This window comes from Nestor notabilis, unplaced genomic scaffold, assembly GCF_000696875.1.
Source record: "Nestor notabilis isolate BGI_N333 unplaced genomic scaffold, ASM69687v1 scaffold1535, whole genome shotgun sequence".
Lineage (NCBI taxonomy): Eukaryota > Metazoa > Chordata > Aves > Psittaciformes > Psittacidae > Nestor > Nestor notabilis.
In genome coordinates, this window is record NW_009929597.1 from 2458 (window position 1) to 23335 (window position 20878).

The 20878-nt window shown below is 37.5% G+C and overlaps 1 protein-coding gene across 1 annotated transcript; it reads left to right on the forward strand.

Annotated features, from left to right (window-relative positions):
- The first annotated feature begins 513 nt into the window (after positions 1-513).
- On the forward strand, positions 514-16945 carry LOC104406137 (otogelin-like). Its single transcript, XM_010015043.1, has 13 exons — positions 514-549; positions 960-1052; positions 1830-1948; positions 2335-2540; positions 4246-4376; positions 4841-4972; positions 7015-7159; positions 8143-8268; positions 9455-9563; positions 10433-10479; positions 11303-11448; positions 15840-15972; positions 16758-16945. The coding sequence occupies exons 1-13, from the start codon at positions 514-516 to the stop codon at positions 16943-16945; spliced, it is 1611 nt and encodes a 536-aa protein (XP_010013345.1).
- Positions 16946-20878: the final 3933 nt, after the last annotated feature.

The following is a 20878-nucleotide window of genomic DNA, read 5'->3' on the forward strand; positions in this document are numbered from 1 at the left end:
AAACAAAAAGGCTGAGTCTTTAGTTTGCCTCTTCCTGAAATAATTTCTTGTGAGAAACTTGTCTGCAACAAATGCAATCTCTGTTTCTGTTTAACAAACACAACAATTCCTAATTCAATTGTTAAAATTCAAATGCTTTCCTGAAAAGACTTAAATTATAAAAAGATCTAACGTTAGAAAAGTAAGTGAATATATTAAAATTGTTAGAAAAGCATTTAATCACGAAGTCTAAATTTAGTAGTAGAAGCTTTTTTCCTGCTTGTGCACATCTTTCCTTAGACTGTGAAAACTTGGTTTGTCAGGTTTAGATGGGGATCTTCCCAGGGTAAATAAGAAGTAAATAAGTCAACACCTCTCTCCCCCAAGCCCAAACCTCTTTGCAAGTCAGGGAACTTGGTTTCTCTACAGTAGGCTTGCTATACTTAAGCATTCCTCTAATAAACTGAGAAAAAAGAGAAGTGGCCTATGTCTTTATGGAAAATGTTTGTGGTTGGTACACTTGAAAGTTGCAAGATGAAGGAGGACAGGCAGCTCAAAGATTTACAGCTGGTATGCTTCCAGGGCAGTATGTTTTCATCCTGGTACAGCTTATCCATAAAGTGTTATTTGTAGCAGTCTTTTATATAAGGATATAGATATTTTTTGATGTGTAATACTTGTTCACTTCCTGTATTCATTGCTTATGGGACTAAAACCATGTCAGACTAATGGATATCACAGCCATTGTGATTTGGCTTCTGTAAATGTGCGGTAGATTTACTTCATCTGGCTGTATTTCTTGAGGTGATGCTTTTGCAGTATGTTTCCTGTTCATGGAGGCCTGTGGGATTTTCCTGGACACTTAAATGCTAAGCTGATATCTCCTGTCATTCATGGAGTTACATTCAGTGACAGAACTGGGTTTTGAGAATACAAATTAGCATACTTTATTTTTAACATGCCTTGTTTTTTCCACTCAGATTCACTTACATGTTTTAATGGAGGAGAATGTGTCTACAGAGAGCTATGCAACTGCAGTCGATTTAACGCAACTGGACCAAGATGCCAGACAGGTGTGTAAACGGAGAAAATGAACTGGGTTTCTGGGATTGTGCTTGGATTCCCCCTGCTACCAGAATAACTGCCTACTGCCTAAAGGTTCCTTCGTGCCCTTCTATTTTTCCCTCCCTTTCTTTTCTGTGTTGGTATTTCACAGCATACCACATATACTATTACATCTCAACTACAGGTTGAATCCAAAAACCAGCACTTATGTCTCAAGTGACTCTCCTTTTGTTAGTGTATAACACAGGTGCTGAAAGAGACCATATATGCAGAACATGGGGTCAATATAATTTTGAAACTTTTGATGGACTCTATTACTATTTTTCTGGGAAATCCACATACGTGCTTGTGAGACATACTGAATTAGATGAACAGAGTTTTTCCATACAGGTAAGGGACTGTGCTTCTACATTCCTTTTAACTGTTGTTGAACATGCTAATAATGCATTAATTTTAAGAGATTAAAAATAACTTGAGATGATAGTATGGTGTTCTAGAATGTAATGTGGGTGTAATTCTAACATGATGTAGGCTACCAGTTACAAAAGCACAAATATAAACAGCTGGAAGAAAACTGGTGCATGTACTTCCAAAGCCTGCTGCTGCTGTGAAAAGACCAGTCCAAGAAGAGTGCTAATTGTACTCATCTTCTTGGAGATTTTTTTTGGGACCAAAGGACTTGTTCACATGCTGATGGTGGGAATGGGGGTATTAGTTGTATAATGTGGATTACAAAGAATTCGATTAAAATCTTTGACTTTGACACTAGTGGTTTCATTTGGCAGGTGAATAATGATCCTGAATGCCATTCTTCTCCTTATTACTGCAAACGGTCCATAAGTTTATTCTTTTCTGGAGATGAACAGATAAAGATGAGCAGTGAAGTCACCTATAAAGGATTTGGGTAATTGCACTCATGTTTCTGATGCTGTAGTTACGCTGGAATAAATCTCATGGTGATGTTTTTGATAACAGAGATGTAAATTAGATCACTTACTTGTTGGTAGCTCAAAGAAAGTATCCAGACAACAGCAATACTCCCAGTCTACGGAATAGCGTCTGAAGAAGGTGATATATAAGTGAGCAGTATACAGTATTAAGAAGTGTAACCATTGACATTCATCCTTTGATTTTTGCTGCTATTTGCAACTTCATCTCTTTTAGTGGAGTGAACTCAATATTTATATCAGGGCTTTTCAGATGCGTGAGAGAGTCATTAAATCAGCAAGTAATTTATTTGTAATGGTGATATTCTCATGTGAAGTTGTTTTTGATTCTGTGTCATTTCAGAGTACAATTACCTTATATTATTGGAAACTTACACATCCAGAAACTAGCTGGATACTTCCTAGTCAGGCACCAGAATGGTTTTACTCTGGCTTGGGATGGTGCATCTGCAGCGTATATCAAAATGGCACCAGAGTACCTGGGCAAAACGCATGGACTGTGTGGGAATAATAATGCTATCCTGCAGGATGACCTTGAAACAAGTTATGGTGAGTATTAAAATATTTCCCCTTGTGTAATACAGTGTCGTTTGGTGGTTGGTTTTTTTTTGGGGGGGTGGGGACGGGTGGGTGGGTTGGTTGGTTGGTTTGTTTGTTTTGTTGTTGGTTTTTTTTTTTCAGGTAAAAGAAATGTTACTTTGCTTAGCTTTTGATTATAATGCTAATTGAATTTATGATGGGAAACTTTTGAAATGGAATATAGGATACAGAAATACTTCTGGTAGATGATACTGTTAGTGAAAAGGGCCAATTTCAATACAGATGGGACTCTGGGGAGGAAGATCTTTAAAAAGCTGTCTTACTCAATTACCTACAATAGTATTTGTACTTCAGTTTTTTGGTAAAAAAGGTAAAATCTATTTTTAAATGTCCACAGCAATTTTCTAGACTGTGGAAGTCTGAGATACAGCTGTTGGAAATAAACCAATAATTTTCATTGGTAAATAAAATCAGTGAAGACTGACAAATCTTTTTTGATCTGGCTTTTCATTTTTGCTAACACTTTCAGAAGTGACCAGTGATCCTTCAATACCAATTTTCAGACACTTGCAAGAGGCTTGGCTTTCAATATATATTGAGCGAAGACCTCTGTAAAAATATAAAGAACTGGAAGGGGTTGTGGGGCAGGGAAATCAGACCCCTTCAAAGGTATCTCAAGTTAGGCGATAAAAACTTCCGGAAATCTTTGCTTTGGACTGCTTAACTTTTTGCATCTCCTCTTTAAGATTAGGATATTTCTGTAGAGTGCTACTTCAATGCTCAGTGTGTGGTAGGTTTCTTTCATTGTATGCCACTTCAGAAAACATCAGCCCTTATTACCAGTCCTTACCGCCATTGAATAGTTTGCTCACTAAATCAAAATGCTTAAATTAATACCAAGATCAATAGTTCATTGTCCTCATTGCCTTCAGAGACTTGACCCTCTCACCTTTCTCTAGGATGTCTCAGTCACATAAAGCTGGGATTGTAGCATGAGTTGATACCCTGCATGCAAGCTTTGTCCAATTAGCTTGGGGAGCAGTATATTAATACAGATATGGCAAAATGTGCATTTGTGGGTAATGCAAGCAGTAATCAATGTCACTATTTTTCTATGATGGATAATACCTTTCTTATGTAGTTTAACACTAGTGTAGACATACTTATGTGAAAAAGCCACATCTATTTTGGTTAATGTAGAAAATTATTTTGTTACCCTTGCAGTGACCCAAAATGCCTCATCTTTCTTGGGTTGTAGACTCTCTGTTAGGAGTTTCATATAAAGTATCAGCATAGACCAATGTATGTATAGTTTATCACATCTTCTTTCCTGTCTTCCATTCAAGGAATGCAGCACGCACAGTCGTACTCCCTTAAAGCTTTTCCTTGCCAAAATGCCTATCTAAGCTTCTTTCTTCCATTCTAGAGCCTTCCTACTACAGTCCCTTTTGAAAGTATTTTTGTATTTCTTTAAAGGACCAGATTGTCATCAGATTAACAGCCGATTCATTTACTTGTAGGAAGGGTTTGGCACACTCTGCTTAATGTGGTGTTTAGATTATTGAGATGTTTCTCTCATTTACTTGTAGGAAGGGTTTGGCGCACTCTGCATAATGTGGTGTTTAGATTATTGAGATGTTTCTCTGCAAAATCCTGTAGAAATGCTGTTGTTCTTCCAAGTCACTGTGTGTATCTGTGTGTGTGTCTCGTTTAGGAAAACTGACAGACGATGTAACAGAATTTGTAGAGAGTTGGCAGGAAAGTTCACCGCAAGGATCACTCAATTGGGATAAATCTCTTCTCAATGAACCACCCTGCCTGAGACAAAGCCATGAATCTCTACAGGTTTGAATTGACACAAAAGGATTATTACAATAGTTGGTGATTCTAATTAGAGTGAGAATTTGACTTAATGCTTTGAAGGAGACTGAAAATATTCACAGTTCTTTGGAGAGATGGATTTAAATGGTTGCTGCAGCAGAGCTTCCCTTATCTTCTCCTTTTGCCCCCACTTTTGTATTTCATTGTTAATTTTTTAAAATACTATATTGTCTGCATAGCAAACAATAAAAGCATTTGAGTCTGGGAACTTAAATGTTTTAAAGTTATGGTGCATTCTAGAGCTGGTTCCTATTGCTTCCCTTAGGAAGCAGGGAAAGAAGCAAGCAGGCAAAACCAGAATGCGATTGCAGTTAATTTGCCATTGTTTAAAGATTATTCTTACTTTTGTCCATCACATTGAAGCAGATTATCCTTTTAAGTAATATTTTCAAGACATAACCCTGAAATGAAGTCCTTTAAAACTAAAGTTTCAAAGTGTTGAGTACACCCTGATTAAATTCGTGGATGATGCCAAACTGGCTGGGAATGTTGATCTGCTGGAGGATAGGAAGGCTCTGCAGAGGGATATGGACAGACTGGATCGATGGGCTGTGCCAGTGGTATGAGGTTCAACAAGGCAAAGTGCCAGGTCCTGCATTTGGGCCACAATAATCCCCTGCAATGCTACAGGCTTGGCTGGAAAGCTGCTCAGCGGAAAGGGACCTGAGAATGCTGATTGACTGCTGAACATGAGCCTGCAGTGTGCCCAGGCAGCCAAGAAAGCCAAGAGCACCCTGGCCCGTATCAGCAATAGTGTGGCCAGCAGGGCCAGGGCAGTGATCATCCCCCTGTACTCAGCACTGGTGAGGCTGCACCTCGATTTCTGTGTTCAGTTCTGGGCTCCTCGCTACAAGAAGGATATTGAGGTGCTGGAGTGAGTCCAGAAAGGGGCAATGAAGCTGGTGAAGGGTCTGGAGAATACGTCTTAAAAGGAACGTCTGAGGGAACTGGCATTGTTCAGTCTGGAGAAGAGAAGGCTCAGGGGGGACCTTATTACTCTGTACAACTACCTTTTTAGGTAGTTGTAGGAGGTGTAGTTCAGGAGGTTGTAGCAAGGTGGGGGTCAGTCTCTTTTCCCAAGTAACAAGTGATAGGACAAGACATAACAGCCTCAAGCTGCTTCAAGGGAGGTTTGGATTGGATATTAGGTAAAATTTCTTCACTGAAAGGGTTGTCAAACATTGGAACAGGCTGCCCAAGGAAGTGGTAGAATCACCATCCCTGGAAGTGTTCAAAAACCGTAGATGAGGCCCTCAGTGACATGGTTTAGTGGTGGACTTGGAAGTCCTGGGATAGTGGTTGGACTTGGTGATCTTAAAAGTCTCTTCCAACCTAGTTGATTCTATGATTCTAAAGCTCATGCCAGACATGGTTTATTTCTGTTGCCTTTCACTGTGTAATTTGACTAAAATGAAGACTACTTCATGTCATCTAGGCTTAGCTGCAACATGGTCTATGCCTTTCTTGGGGAGCGGATATATTTTACTACCGCTGGTATGACCTTGGATGAAAGAATACTGTGACATGGACAGCAATGTTGCTAGCCACTGCTTCTTGTTGATGAGAGGAAAGTGATTCCTAGTCACAGACTAAGATATCTGTTCTGATTTACCGTAGTCTTCTGTTCTGCTTAGGTTTATTTTTTAAAACCTTCTCTTCACAACAGCTATCTCATTCATTTCAGAGGGCATACGCTCTGTGTAACACCCTGTTACATCCCCCATTTGAAACATGTCGTGAATATGTGAGTCCTCTTCCTTTTATGGCAAGCTGCACCAATGATCTTTGCATGTAAGTGAACGTTTTTCGATAATTCCAAAACTATTTCAAAAAACATTGTCCATCTATCATGCGAATGAATTGTAAATGTTAACAGAACTAATGTGTGTCTTGTCCTGCATGTTATTTTTCATCTAACAGTCTTTTATCTTGCCTTTCTGGTTTACTTCGGGTTTTACTGCCAGAAATTTCTGTGGAGTTGTTCCTGTTTTCTTTGGTATAAGGATGACCAAAATCATGCCCAGATATTTTCATAACTTGTAAGCATACCTGCCCTTGAATATGGCATCTGTTTTGATTCTGAGTATGCAACTTAGTGTTTCTAACCTTAATGAACAGTAATGGTGCATAGGACAGTTTGTTATTTGCAAGCCATATGTTAATCCAATGAAAAGAGGAATTTGATTACTAACTGATTTTACGCTAACATTTCACAACCTGCTATGCTCCTTGCTCAGGAAGTTTTGACTAGTTAAGTTAACAGGCAGGACAGAAGATAATTTCTCATACCATGGTGGTTCACTGGTGGAAACTTTATACTTTCCTCTTTTGAGTTTTCTGAAGGATGTTATTCTTTTTGTAAAAATGAAGACCTTTATTCAGGTCTGTTAATACTGCTCTATCTCTGGCTTTCATGATTTTATTCAGGAAGTTAGTTTCAGGTCTTAGATTTATTGATGACTTGTCTTCAAGTGTGCCATTTGAAACTGTTAACCCAGACAAACAGCACAGTAATTTAGAACATTATTAAAGTAGATTCAAAGACATGGTTGCATACAATGCTGGAGTATTCATGCAGTTATGATTGCATGTTTGAATGTAGGTAGAAAATAATATGTCAATTTTTATTTGTGTAAGGTCAGCAGTTGATAATGCAACTTGGTGTCGAGCATTAACTGAATATGCCAGAGCATGTGCCCAAGCAGGAAAGCCGCTTCATGGATGGAGAATGCACTTTCAGCAGTGTGGTATGAAGATGCTTTCATACTTGGAAATACTGCTTAATAGTTGTAATTTTAAAAGAGTGCTTTTACCCCTCTGTCCTTTCTCCTATTTTTAACTCCTATAGCTGTCACCGAAAGCATAAATACTGGCCCAATTCAAGGCTACTTAAATGAAACAGAAGTGGTTTTTTTATATATGTAATTTGTACTAAATGTATTTAAAGCACTAACCTTATTAGAATATGTTTTAAGAATCTTCTTACTAAAACATCAGAGGTTCTTTAGTATGATTAACCATTTGTTTTTTCATAGAGCTATTCTTCCAAATATTGTCAAAGTCTTCATGGGTTTCTGATGCACAAAATTTGTCATGAGTGTTTAAAAATAAACTTGAATTACTCTTGCATTAGTTGTCATTTTAGAAATCACAGAAAGTAAATTTGAAAGAGATCATCTAATTTGCCTGCCTGTCTGGAACACAGGACCAGGACTACTTTGTTATTCATGATGTTAGGTTTACTCAGTGTTTCCAAAAATATTTGTTAATGGATGTTCTACCACTTCCTATGCTGGTCTGAGTATCTAAATAGCTCTGCTGTGAGAAGGTTCCCTGAGTTTTCCTTGGTTTAATTTAAGATTGTTCCTTCTCAGTGCATCTTCAATACGGACAGAATATGAATATACGTATATTGTGTGTTTGTGTGTGTTATGAAAGCCATTGTTTCATTGTTCTGGACAACAGATACTCAATTGACTTATCAAAAAGTAAATATCTGAAACAAATGTGTGCAGTCTAGTTTAAGCGCTGAGGCAGTAACACAATACTTTGCCATTTATAGAATCATAGAATGGTTAGGGTTGGAAAGGACCTTAAGATTACCTAGATCCAACCCCCCTACCCACGGGCAGGGATGCCTCACGCTAGACCATGTCACCCAAGGCTCTGTTCAGCCTGGCCTTGAACACTGTCTTGGGAGACATGGTCTCTATCTGTTTCTATTTTTCAGTGATTACCTGTGCTGAACCCTTGACCTACAGTGAATGCATCAACTGTTGCCCTGTTTCCTGTCATCAAAAATCACAGTGCATTAACAGTGAACTTCCCTGCATTGATGGATGTTACTGTCCAGATGGTAAGTTTTGATTCTCAAATATATATTATATAATGCCATGTAACTTTCCGATTGCTATCCCCCAAGCTTGGGGCCTAGATTAAGGCACTCGCAGGAGCTCTTTATAAAGGCAGTGCAAAAAGAGTGTGGATGAATGACCTTGTTTTCCTTATAACTGACAAGTCCCTTTTCCTCCCTTTAACAAGTGGGAATAGTTTTCAGCACAGATGCACATTCTAGCTGTAGAACACCACCATTTGAATGAAAAATTGGGTTTGCTCTCTTGTTAACAGAGCAGCCACCTTCCCGATTCTGGTGGTATTTTGGCGAGTTGTTTTTTTCTGGTGTGGTTTGTTTGCCTTCAGGTTTGGCTGGTTTTTTGGTTTGGTTTGGGTTTTTTTTTCCCCTGAAGAATGACTGCAAGGTCAGGTGTATAGGAGAGCTCAGAAATGTGACATGACTGAGACTCATTCATGTGGCCAGAAACAGGTTCCTATACTGACATTCTTCTGCTGCTGTATGGTTGCGGCAAGTGAGGTATTTACCAATGCAGCCTGCTGCAGCAGAACTTCACCCGTATTACCAAAATACACTTTGATGTCCAGTTTTATCCTTGTTGCTGGCTTCTCTTGGGTACATAATTCTATCTAAAAGAGGACAGAGAAAGTTATATGCTGAATATTTAAGTCCTGCCTCCTAGACATACCCTGATGATTTATAAGTATAATAATCTTTGTCATACATTTTATCTTTTATGGGCTAGTAAAGTCTTTTAGTTCCTGTATTTCTTAGAATGGAACACACACAAAATCTTCCCCAAATAAAAAAACCCCATTATAGTAAAATAAAGACCAAACAGTACCTTAAAAAACATAGATGCAAAGATTTGTAAATGTGTCAGAACAGCATGGTTTGCCGTTTGTGTGTGTGTGTGTTTGCTTTTTTAGTTTCTTTGTGGGTCGTTTCTTCCCCCTGCCCCTCAATATTAAATATTTGTTATTCATGATATTGTCACTGTATCTTAAACAATTTAGGGACTTGGTCCACATAATGTAATATATTTAATATAGCTCAAATCAAACTAAAACAAAAATAATCTAGAGTTTTATTATCATACATGTCTATTCACATTGTTCTTGTATATACTTAGTGCTCCAACAGCCATCTGTACAGATATTTTACTTTTTCCTTGTTTTATTTTTTCTAGGCTTAATTTATGAAAATGAATCGTGTGTCAAACCTATGGACTGTCCTTGTGACTACCATGGAAGTTTCTTTGAAATGGGCTCAGTGGTTTATGAGGAATGTAATAACTGGTTAGTAATTTTTTACGCTGTGAACTTAAGCCTTCCATGGTCATGAGAAACAATTTCTATAAGGCCTATTTTGATTAAGAATTGAATAAAGTTGGTAAGTACTCACTCTTTCTATGTGCAAAACCTGTTGTTTCTTATGTTTTGCAGCAAAGGGAAAGATAAAAGAAACTATAGAGCTATTAATGTGAAATGAGTGAATGACAGATGTTGCAGAGAATACTGTAATGTTTAATACTCTTTTCACCTTAAACTCTGCCTCAAAGACTTTACTATGTCTCCTGGTTTTGTTGTCTCACTTGGACACAAAGAGCCTAATGTCATTATGACACTAAGCTGCTGTTTTGGGAATTTCTAAGTTAATTCTACACATTGGAAAGAAAAGTTTGTTGGAAGACATAATGTCTTTATTGGATAAAGTTAATTGATTAAATGGATGAGCATGCAGATGTGCAACTTGTTTTTTCCTAGCAGTTCTATTTTTTTTAAAGTATTAAGATTCAAATTGCTTGCGTTTGTTCTTCTCAGTTTTAATAATCCTTAACTTTTATAATGGTTATCAAGGAGATAAAAAGAAAGAAAAGTGTGATTGGATGCATGGATGAAATTTCACCTGATCATATCCTCATGACAAGTTCTTGCCACAGCTCCCAGGCATTCCAGTGAGTGTGATAGCTCTGTTGTACCGTTTTGTGAGACTCAAGATGCCTGGTGCCCACTTCATGTAGAAGGAAAACAGGAAGAACAACTGAGGGACAGCCATATACACTTCACAAAAAAAACCAGCAACAATAACAAAAAAAAAAAAAAACAAAACCAACAACAACAAAAAAAAAAGAAGTGCAAAACTTTTTTTTTAATTTTTATTTCAGCACTTGCATTGGAGGAAAGTGGATTTGTACAAATCTTACATGTCCAGGTATGTCAAAGTCTTGAATACTTAATTATTTAATAACTGAATTTCTATTTTTGGTAAAATATTACTGTTAAATCTTAGTAAGCTACTTCACTATATAACTGGCATTTTTATTTCTATCTACATGTAAATGCATCAACACACAGTAGATCAAATATTAAAATAGTTGAAAGAGCAGGAATTTGCCTTTCAGCTTAGCACACTAATATGTCTCCCTATACATCCCCATAATGTCTCTGGTAAATGGCAGTACCTTGTCATTCTTGTCATTCAGCTAAAGTTTCCTCTGCAATCTTCACTTGACAGATGTATGGCAAAACTGCCTTCCCCACCCCAGTATTGCTGGCTAGAGATATAGTGTCTAGGTACTGTACAAATACCAGTTAATTATTTTTACATGCCTGTGGAATGATGGGTGTTTTTCCCACTTCACAGGTAGGCAGCTAAACTACAGAGATTAAGGTCAACAGGATTTTGCATGGTTCTTATGGTTGCCAGTAGATTTCAAGCACTGGTCTTGGAGTTACGAGTTAAATGTGGGAGTGTTTAATGTTTCTGCAAATCTAAAAATGTAAGGATTACACATATTATTGTCACCTCCAGGGTAAATTGTTTAGATATCTTGGCCTGGCACCAGGTAGGAACTCCATAACAAAAGCAAGGATACGGATCACTTTTTAACTGTGTTCCTAATACTTGGTTATAATATGAATACAGTTTTATAAATTATAACTTGTATCAGAGTGTATGAACTCTAGAGCAGTAATAGCTGTTGAGAGCACACAGTCTTTCCTGCACTCTTCAATACATTATTTCTGTTTGTCAGCTGAATGCTCAGTTTCAGGAGACACACATTTCATGACCTTTGATGGACGCAAATACACTTTCCAAGCTACCTGCCAATATATTCTAGCAAAAAGCCGTACATCTGGAGCGTTTACCATATCCTTGCAAAATGCTCCTTGTGGACAGGTAAGGCTTAGAACCTTCTTGTAATGTTCATATGCTAAGGGCTTATTGTGGGGGAGGGGAGGGGGGAGAAATACTAAACATAAAAAATAATGAAAGCTACCTGCAATGGAATATATTAAAATTAATCAGTAGCAACAACTTTCCTTAATGATGAAATAGTTGAACAACAGAGTCCAAGAAACCTGAGAAAGGTGGGAGTGTATTGAAGCTATATCCTGTACTATATGGTTGAAGATAAGCAAAGGGGATCCCCAAAGAAATATTCTAGGCAACTTTTTTTATCAAATGAAAGTTGAAGCATGATTGACTTCTTGCAGAAGCCCACAGTTAGATACCTCTCAGCCTGACCTGTTGAAAAGCCCATCAATGAATAACAGAGGTCTGGAGCAAATATCTTCTACGGTAATGTGCAGGATATATATTATGTGTCTCATTCCATTTTGTGTCACAGAACACTTATTTCTGTGAAAGACAGACAGAAATGTGCCTTTCAGTTTAGTTGTTGTGGTGATACTTTTGTTGGGGGAAGAGATAATCAAATTAGTTGGCTTTTTGCAGCACTTGAGATCACAAAGAACCTTGTAGTATTTCTTGCATCTTCTTTATGCTGACTAGGGAGTTTGCTTAATATGTCTCCATGTCCAAGTAGTTTGTAGCTGAAAAAACCCAGATTCTCTTGGCTTTTACTATATGTTGGGCTTCATACTTCACTTAGCCTCCAACAAAGCTAGCCTCATCAGTCCCTAATAGGTGCAGACTTTTACAGAGGTTTGAGTGAAGGTTTTTGGACAGCAGGAGGGTGAGAAGACACTTGCGTGGTATGTTCCAGGGCTACATGCTGCTAGTTAAATTATCACTGTACAAGTTATGGGAGGGTAGTGAGGACAGTCTGTGTACTATAACGCAAGAATGTGAGGCTTCAGTGCAGCTATTCAAGTGTCTTATCAACTAGCTGGTACCACTTGGCAGAAGACCTGCTTTACAGTTTGCTAGGCACCATCCATTATCTTTTTCCTATTTATAAAACTTAATGAATTGAAATGGGAAGCTAAAAGATCTGTAGTGCAGAATCTCGTATTTCTTGATATTTTGAGATTTTATGTGCTTTTTTTTTAAAAAAAAAAAACAAACCCCAACCTTATCAGTCCCATCTCATTCAAGCAGATTAAAAAATGTAGAAAGAAAATACCTAGGGAGATTTTAGTTCTCTGAATCACAAAGAATCCAGTCATGTAGAGCCTTAGATCTGGTGACATAAACAGTCATCAGGCAACAAGTTATTTCAAAATGATGTGAAATTTTCTTTAAGCACCTGTTGGAAGGAGAATCAGTCCAGCGATCAGCACAGCTTGACATTATCTGAGTTTCAGGTGACAACCTCAGTGGCTTTGTAGTTTGTATGATGAGAAGGTCTTCTGAATATAGGGTTGTTTTTTTTTTCTTTTTTAGTGCCTACTGAAAGATATTACCATTCCTGTGAAAACACCTGCTGAAAGTTAGCAGGGGCAGTGCTGTGAAAGCAGCAGCTCATTGGAACAGAGAACAATTGTCAGGCAGTTCAGCATGAAAGAATAATAAAGCTTTTGTCCATATTGTGTAGTACTTTATATAACATGGAGGCTAGTTCTCTTGTTTCTGGTCTGCTACTTGTACCAGGTGGTATTATTTTATTTTTAGCTTCTTAAAAAGCCAACAAAATTGTCAATTATAGCTGCTGTTGCTGAGTGACATGGTCAGAAACCTAATTTCTTAGTAAAGAGGCAAGACAACAAGATAAGCTACAAAAGCACAGCTTCACTATGCAGATGTCTGTCTTCGCTATCAGTTTGGGAGAGCTGATTGAGCTGATGAAGTATCTTCAGTTATTTTTATAATTTGCTATTTTTAAGTTTCATTTTATCATTTCAACTGTTGGTGACAGATCACTGTTGCACTACTATTTAGAGACAGGAAAATTCTTCATGTAGTTTTTAATCTTTGCACTCCACTGTGTGTACTTGTGTGTCCATGGTATTTGAAGGACTGACAGATAATCTGCTCTGTGCTAGTTCAGCATCTGTCAAAGCCACATGGTAGCCTTAGGAGATCCCTGCAGTCCTAGTAATTGTTTTCAATGAGTAAGGCAACATTGCCCAGTATTAGGCACATTGCAGTGAAAGTCAGTGAGAGGAGGATAAAAGTGTAAATCTTTGAAGTGAACATCCTAATCTGTTTGCACTGTGAATGGTGTTATTCATGGTATAATTTTGCAGTTAGTGTGACTATCCAAAGGTAGGGATATTTAACTGCATCTTGTCCAGCACCACTGATGCTTTACATTTTAATATTTTACCATCGGTTATTTCTTTACTGTAGGCAGTGAAAAGTGCAGCTGCCTGCACCTCTGCTGGACATTTCTTGACTGCAACTCAGGACCAGACCCCATCAATGAGATTTCCTGCAGCAAGACCTAGGCTGCTCTTTGCCAAGTGATTTCAGACATGTGTATGTTTTGGTATATAAGACATGATGAGGCACTAAAGATGCATAATCAAGATGAGACTAAAATGAACAAATAGTGTGCCAAAAATAACTGACCCAATTTTTGTCATTGCTCTTGAATACCTTTTAAATGGTTACAAAGTCTTGCAGTGAAGGAGGGTGAACAGCAGAAACAGCAGTTGCATGCTTTCACCTTTCCTCTGTAGATGGCAGGGAGTAGATAGTCTTCTAACTTTATCCAACTACACTAAATCCACATAAATAAGCTGATCTCTTAGTAGCTATAATAAAGGGATTTGAGTATAGCAGGAGTGGCAGAAACATAATCCCTTCCTAGAGAAAAGAAAAAGTAGAAGGTGGATTCTCATGTCTTTCAGCATGTAGCCAGGTAAATTACAGAATGCTGACGTAGTTAAGTTCAAGTCATCTCTTGGTCTACCTCTGTGCCTGATTCTCTGCGATAGAACATTTTTCTTTTTTTTTTTTTTTTTCTTTTTTTTTTGTGATAAGGCAGTGATCAAATTCATTCTGTCAAGAAAAATTTGGTAATCTTCTGTGAGTAATAAGCATGCTTTAATGAGCATTCTTTCCTTATTGGCATAGAAAGCCAAAATACCTGTAGTTATTCTGAAAGGTGGAAGTTCTAGCCTAACTATCTTCCCAGATAGGAACTGACTAGTGTTAACTCTCTCTCCTCCTAGTTTCTATGTTATTTAGTACAGGTGTATCTGTTACTGTGGTATGTTGAAAACATTCAATATTCACTAGCCTTCAGACTTATGTTGCTTTCCACCCCCGTGGTATGGTGTCTTGTCAAAGGTCACTACAGTAACATAAAACATGCAGGAATTTTAAGTAGTCTGGGACATTGTTTATGTACCTACTGGTTTTAGGACTTGCTTGAATGGAAAAAAAAGTCCAGCATAACTAACGTAGAACATACACATGATAGTCGACTTCCATTTTGATTAAAACAGTTAACCTCAATTCTTAAGCTGCTGTGAAAATTTCTTCTGTAGGACATGTTGCTTCTTTATGTTGTGGAATTTCAGCACGAGTCTCAATACTTTGACTTTTAGGATTTCAGTCAATAGCTGCTTTAGGTAATGTTGACGATTAAGTGCCACTGAAGAGGGTGGTTGTAGGTAAAGTAGGTGATGTTGATCTGGGATTTTTTGGAGTATGTTTCATGCAGACTGGAATGCAGTATTTCTTTTCACATTTTTTCTGTGTGACATTTTGATCTAGAGAACTGAAGTGAAAATAATAAGCAATGGTAGTAACAATAAGATGGGTCAGTGGGATGTTGTGATACTGTATGCGGTAGTGATGCTGCCTTTCTTTGGTCAATATTTATCCAGGGAGCTTATGAACACACTCCACAACTCCTCTCAGAAATAATGATTTTAAATGCTGTTTTAAATAACGATTCACAAGATGCTTCAGTCTTTCATTATTGTTTGCCTTTAAAAGAATTTTGTATCTTACATATGCTTTGAAAGAACCTAGGTATGTCAGAACACTTTAGAGTACAAATTTTGATTTTTGCGCACAGCAGTGCTGTGGATAATGCAGCCTTGTTTGCGAGCATTCATTTAGTCTCAGTGGGTCTTTAATGAGGGGGTACCATGAATTGCAGGTGTGTTTTAGTACTTAGCTATGTAAGCATTGTTTAGTTTATCTTTCCAAATCCCACTTTTGAGCTGTATTAAACACACATGTGAAATCATTCCAGATACTAAAGCTGTGTTTTACGAGTGCTCTCTGCTAATAAGATAGATACAAATCAACATTTTCAATTGCACTCTAACGACAGCTTTACTTGCAATCTTATTTAACTTTTATCCTTCTTAAGGTTGGTTGGTTGGTTTGTTTGTTTGTTTGTAAATGTGTTTTGCTCTTACTCGTAGAACCAGGATGGATCATGTATCCAATCACTCAGCCTTATTCTTAAGCAGGACCTCAAGAGGCAAGTGACGCTGACTCATTCAGGAGATGTTTTGGTATATGACCAGTACAAAATTAACCTGCCTTATGCAGACGGTAAGGAATAATATATAAACATACAACTTCTATCAAGCATTAAAGCAGTATTTTAATGGCATATGCATGTGTTGTGATACGGAAGTAGTATATTTTTAATATTTTGTGTAAAATGTCTCACAAATTAACTTTTCTGAGGAGAAATTATTTTCTCTGATTCTTGAACTTAATAATTTCTTTTCTTTTTTTTAGTAAGCAATTAAAGTAAATATAAATGAAAGGAGCCCTCTCACAGATAACTTACAAATAAAAAAAAAAGTATTTCTTTTTGCTTCAATGAGTTTTTAAATCTCTTCTTCTGGAAGGTATTACCAAATATTCTGGATAGAAATATGGGACTGTGTTCTGTGAGATTTAATGTTAACTTTAACAACAGATTTCTATACAAAAAATTAGTACATTTAATGTATTTGGGGCCTTGGTTCTTCAGGCATTTCCCCAAAAAGGCTTTAATACAGGAAGTATGTTGCTGGTGTTGGTCTGCGATGTTTGTATCTTTAAATTGGTTTACTTTTAGTTAACCTTTATGAATATTCTGGTGAACTCTGGATGCATTTTTTTTTAAAGTTCAGTACTGTTATAAGTTTCTTGTTTTCTTTAGAGTCTGAATCAAAGTAACATATGGTGAGAAATCAATGATTAGGGGAAAACTAGGCCTTAGTAGGAAGAAAATGTAACTTACATCAAAATAATACAGAACAAAACCAGTGAAATGATAAGAAACAAAATGCAAATTACAGGCAGATTTCCTTTGCTTTTCAACAGTCTCTGTTTTTACTCACCAGAGTTATTTGAAATACGGAAACTCTCTTCTGTATTTCTTCAAGTAAAGACACACATCGGATTACAGATACTGTACGACAGAGAAGGATTGAGGCTTTACCTTCAAGTCGATGGACGCTGGAGGGATGATACTGTGGGCCTTTGTGGAACATTCAATGGAAATACAGAGGACGATTTTTTGTATGAATAGCTGCGAGATTTCTATTTGCTAGTGTATATGTATATCATCTACAGTTAGAGTGGTAGATCAAATGTGGGCTGAAGCTGAATATATACATATCAAGAATAATTTACTTAGTTTTGTTAGTGACATAGTAGGCTTTAGTTTACTAACAAAAAATTTGTAAATTCAACTATAGGATATCAAGCCAGGTTTTGCTTAAAATACTGTAATACAAAAATACAGTGAAATATATCTGACTAGTGCTAGTTTAATCTGCAGAGTTTTGTGCAAAATATGGAGTGGCTTGTAAAAGGGACTTCCTGTCTCCTTGCAAGCCTCTTCATCTCTTTCCAGCTCCTATTTTCTGCTGCAGGTTCTAATCTGCTCTCTTGTGACAGAGCCTCCATTGTTCAGTGCCTGCAGGCCAACAGGAATTGACTGTTGCCTGAGCTTTGCTTCACTGTGATGCAGTTAAAGGTGGTCAGAGCTGCCTGATCACCACAGTCAAATTTGCTCTTTGTCCAGCTTCTTTGTAGCATGTTTCCTACAGATAATAATGAATAAATCAGCTTCCAGAGGATTAAGCAGCCTAATGGAAGTGGGAGAAGGAGAATGTGAATTTAGAGCTTGACAGAATATTTCTTTGACCAAGGGGAGGGGAAAAAGAAAGAGAAGAGTAGAACTTCTTTCTCTTAAAACACTTGGAATGTTTAAAATCAAAAATAATGGAAAAATGGGAAAACTTTCCATAATGGTTCCCATTGAAAAATGGGAACACACACACAAGTACGCTAGTGGGTTTTTTGATGAATTTCAATCTTAAAGATTAAGGAGTGTTATTAAAATGTTGTTTGTAATGAGACTAGGAAATATATAGACAGGATCTCAATGAAGAGATTATTTATGTAAGACTACTTAAAAAAGTTCTCTGTTTGAAGCACGTAAGTTTTGTAGTGTGTTTTTGACAGTCTTTGGACTTGTTCTCAAATAAGTGAGAAGTTGTTCAATAGTTGACAGTTGTGAAAAAATCCCTAATCTACAGGAATTTATGAATTGTGCTGAGACATGACACAAACCATAATGCGCAAGCATCTTGATATGTACACAAAACACCTGACCCACACCAGATTTGGAACGCTTGCCATAGACAGTGGTGCCTTTTGCAACACCTTCACTCCCAGCTACCTTACCAGAAGTAGTATTACTGGTTGTGTCCCTAATGCAATCCTTCCCAAGAATGTAACATCCCATGTTTAAATGCACTGTTTCAATCATTCTCCCCCTACGATAGAAATGTGCCTTGGTTATTTTGCTCAAAGTCTTTCTATCTTTCAGCTTCCGCTGCCTCTTTGATTAACTCATTGAATCCTCATGGATTCAATTGCTTGTGCAGTTACATTCCTTTACCTTTGGATTTCTGTTTCTTCCTCTTTCTTGCAGGGACTGGGGAGCCTGGGAAGTCAGCTACCCAGGAACAGACAGGAAATTATATGTAGAGGAGAGATAAAAATGAATCAGTTATCACTGAGGAGGCAGAATTATGAATATGAGAGTGCAGACTTTCAGGGCAGTGGTTCTCCCTCCTTCTCTCTTGTGAAAATGGAACTTGTTCTGTTTTGATCTGTCCTTCCTTGCAAAGTATCTAATGGCTCAAGGGCACATCTTCTCTTTTGTTTCTGGGCCTTTGCCTGGAAAGAAAGAGGAGTCCTGAAACTTAAGCTGACTGCTTTACATGGGAATGCATGAGAATATGGAACAGTGGAAGGGGAGTTTGAATCAGCTCTGTTGAAGGGGGTAGTAGAACTGAGACCATTCTGTAAATTCACTGTGTCTTTTGTGACTGACTTCTCTTTTGTAAAAGATCTCCAGTTGGAGTAACTGAAAGCACCCCAGAGCTATTTGGAAACGCATGGAAAACTTCATCGGCGTGCATTCTTGTGCATGATAGTTCACAGATGGATCCATGTGATATTCATCTGCAGGCAGGTGGGCAGTGGAAGTCAACTGTTGTGTACAAATGTACTTCTACTTATCTGTGCTGATTTTCCTAGTTGGATCAGGGTAAGGTAATAACCAGTCCCACACACTGAATGAAATAATACTTACAGGTAGCATTTGTCGAGTTCTGTCGCCTAACAAATCATGTAGTGTATTGTTTAAGTATTTTATGATACTTGCAGAGGCACTCGAAATACCCCTTTTTATTTCTGGATTGCAGTTACAATGCGTTGAGTTAGACATGCATGAAAGGTTGGTAGTACATCTAGTATTGGTGATGCTGCTAGTTAAGATGGAGACTCAAAAGTATTCAATTTTGAAAATACTGAAAAAATTGAATGTTTGATTTTGTTGCCTGATATCGAGAGAATGAATAGGAGAAAGATACTTGACACTGCGAGCCCTTAGACTCAGCCAAAAGGGTCCAGTTGGGAAAGATGCTAGTGGCTGATGCCATGAGGACTACAGATGGTCACTAAGACATCCTTTAATAGTGATAAACTCTGTTGTAGATCATCAGTTATAACTGTTTCATAGTTCCTACCACTTCCTGACTAGGACTCTACATGATTTTTGGCAAGATACAGGGATAAAATATTGAATAAAGTTTTGCTTATAATTTCAGCAGTGCTAGGAAATCATCACATCTCCTGCTACAACATATCCCATCTTTTGAGTATTATACAATGGGCAGCACTAAGAAGCTGCATTCTTGTTAGTGGGTTTGGATGTAAGTGTAGAAAAAAAGCGGCCTGTACATGAAATCAGAAATTCTGGAAAAGGAATTTTGAAGTCCTAGTTCATGCATGCCTCTTATTTTTTGGGGAATACAAAGTTAACTTTTTCTGTGTATGCTAATGTAGCATATTATTTCTTTTGATTACTGTTGCACAAATATTTAGTGCATTCAGAATTAAGATACTCAGATGTATGCTGTGTTTGGAGCTTCTTATGCAATTATTTGATACTGCTCTCCCTCTCCTGTGCTACCCTGAGCTGGCAACTCTGGCTGTGGTTACAGTCTCATGCAACGGAAACAATGGGTAACAGATTATTCTTTAAAGCAGCGTGTGTTTCTGAAAGGCACTGGGTAGTGTGTAGCATCTGTTGCCTAACCCACACGGATGAATCAGTTTAAAGACTGTATGTAGGCACTGCCTATGTATTATAAAATTTCCCAAATACCTTAAAATCATCCCTTGAACAAATTCAAAACTATGAGCAGCTAGCTTCTTTTCTGACCTTCCATGTAGCTGTATAGATAAAAAAGATTAAAAGATATATATGGCAATAGTATATAAGCATGATCAGTTGCTTGGTGTAGAAGACACTTTTGATTCCATGTCTTTTTAAACTCCCTCACTGAAACAGTGTTTAATCTGTTATTTGTATAGCCTCTTATGCAGCGGAAGCTTGTAGCATCCTTACGAAAGACCTTTTTGCTCCATGCTACCCCTATTTGAGTCCTGTTCCCTATTTTGAGCAGTGCAGAAGAGACACTTGCAAATGTGGACAGATTTGTTTTTGCTCTGCTCTGGCCCATTATGCTCATCATTGCCAAAGATTTGGAATTGTAATAGATTTCAGAGGAGGTGTCCCAGACTGCGGTGAGTTGCCTTTCACTTCTAATTTAAAATAACTGCTGTTTGAAAGCTTCAGAATGAACATAAAATTAAATTAATATAATATTTTAAATGAGAAGTGGATTAATTCTAGAATGATCTGTTGTGTACAAGGCAAAGTTCTTTTTTTGTCAAGACAGAATTTGTACAAGTGTCTTTAGAGGATTGTTGATATTAAATTTAAAATGAATGGTAGAATACAGATAGTGTAGAGATAGCCAAAGGTGATATCTGTTATCTTCTCTATAATGCCTCACAACTTGAGGAATGGGGTTATATTATGAAATTCTTTGGTTTATATGAACTTCTAGTAATGTAAAAGATTGTGCCCTTGTATACA

Excerpts from the sequence above, each read along its gene's own strand:
- LOC104406137 (XM_010015043.1), top strand. The coding sequence starts at position 514 with ATGAAGGAGGACAGGCAGCTCAAAGATTTACAGCTG. Across the intron at positions 4,973-7,014 it reads ATCGATGGGCTGTGCCAGTG|GTAGAAAATAATATGTCAAT; the intron begins GTATGAGGTTCA and ends GTTTGAATGTAG. Across the intron at positions 9,564-10,432 it reads TATGAGGAATGTAATAACTG|CACTTGCATTGGAGGAAAGT; the intron begins GTTAGTAATTTT and ends TTTTTATTTCAG.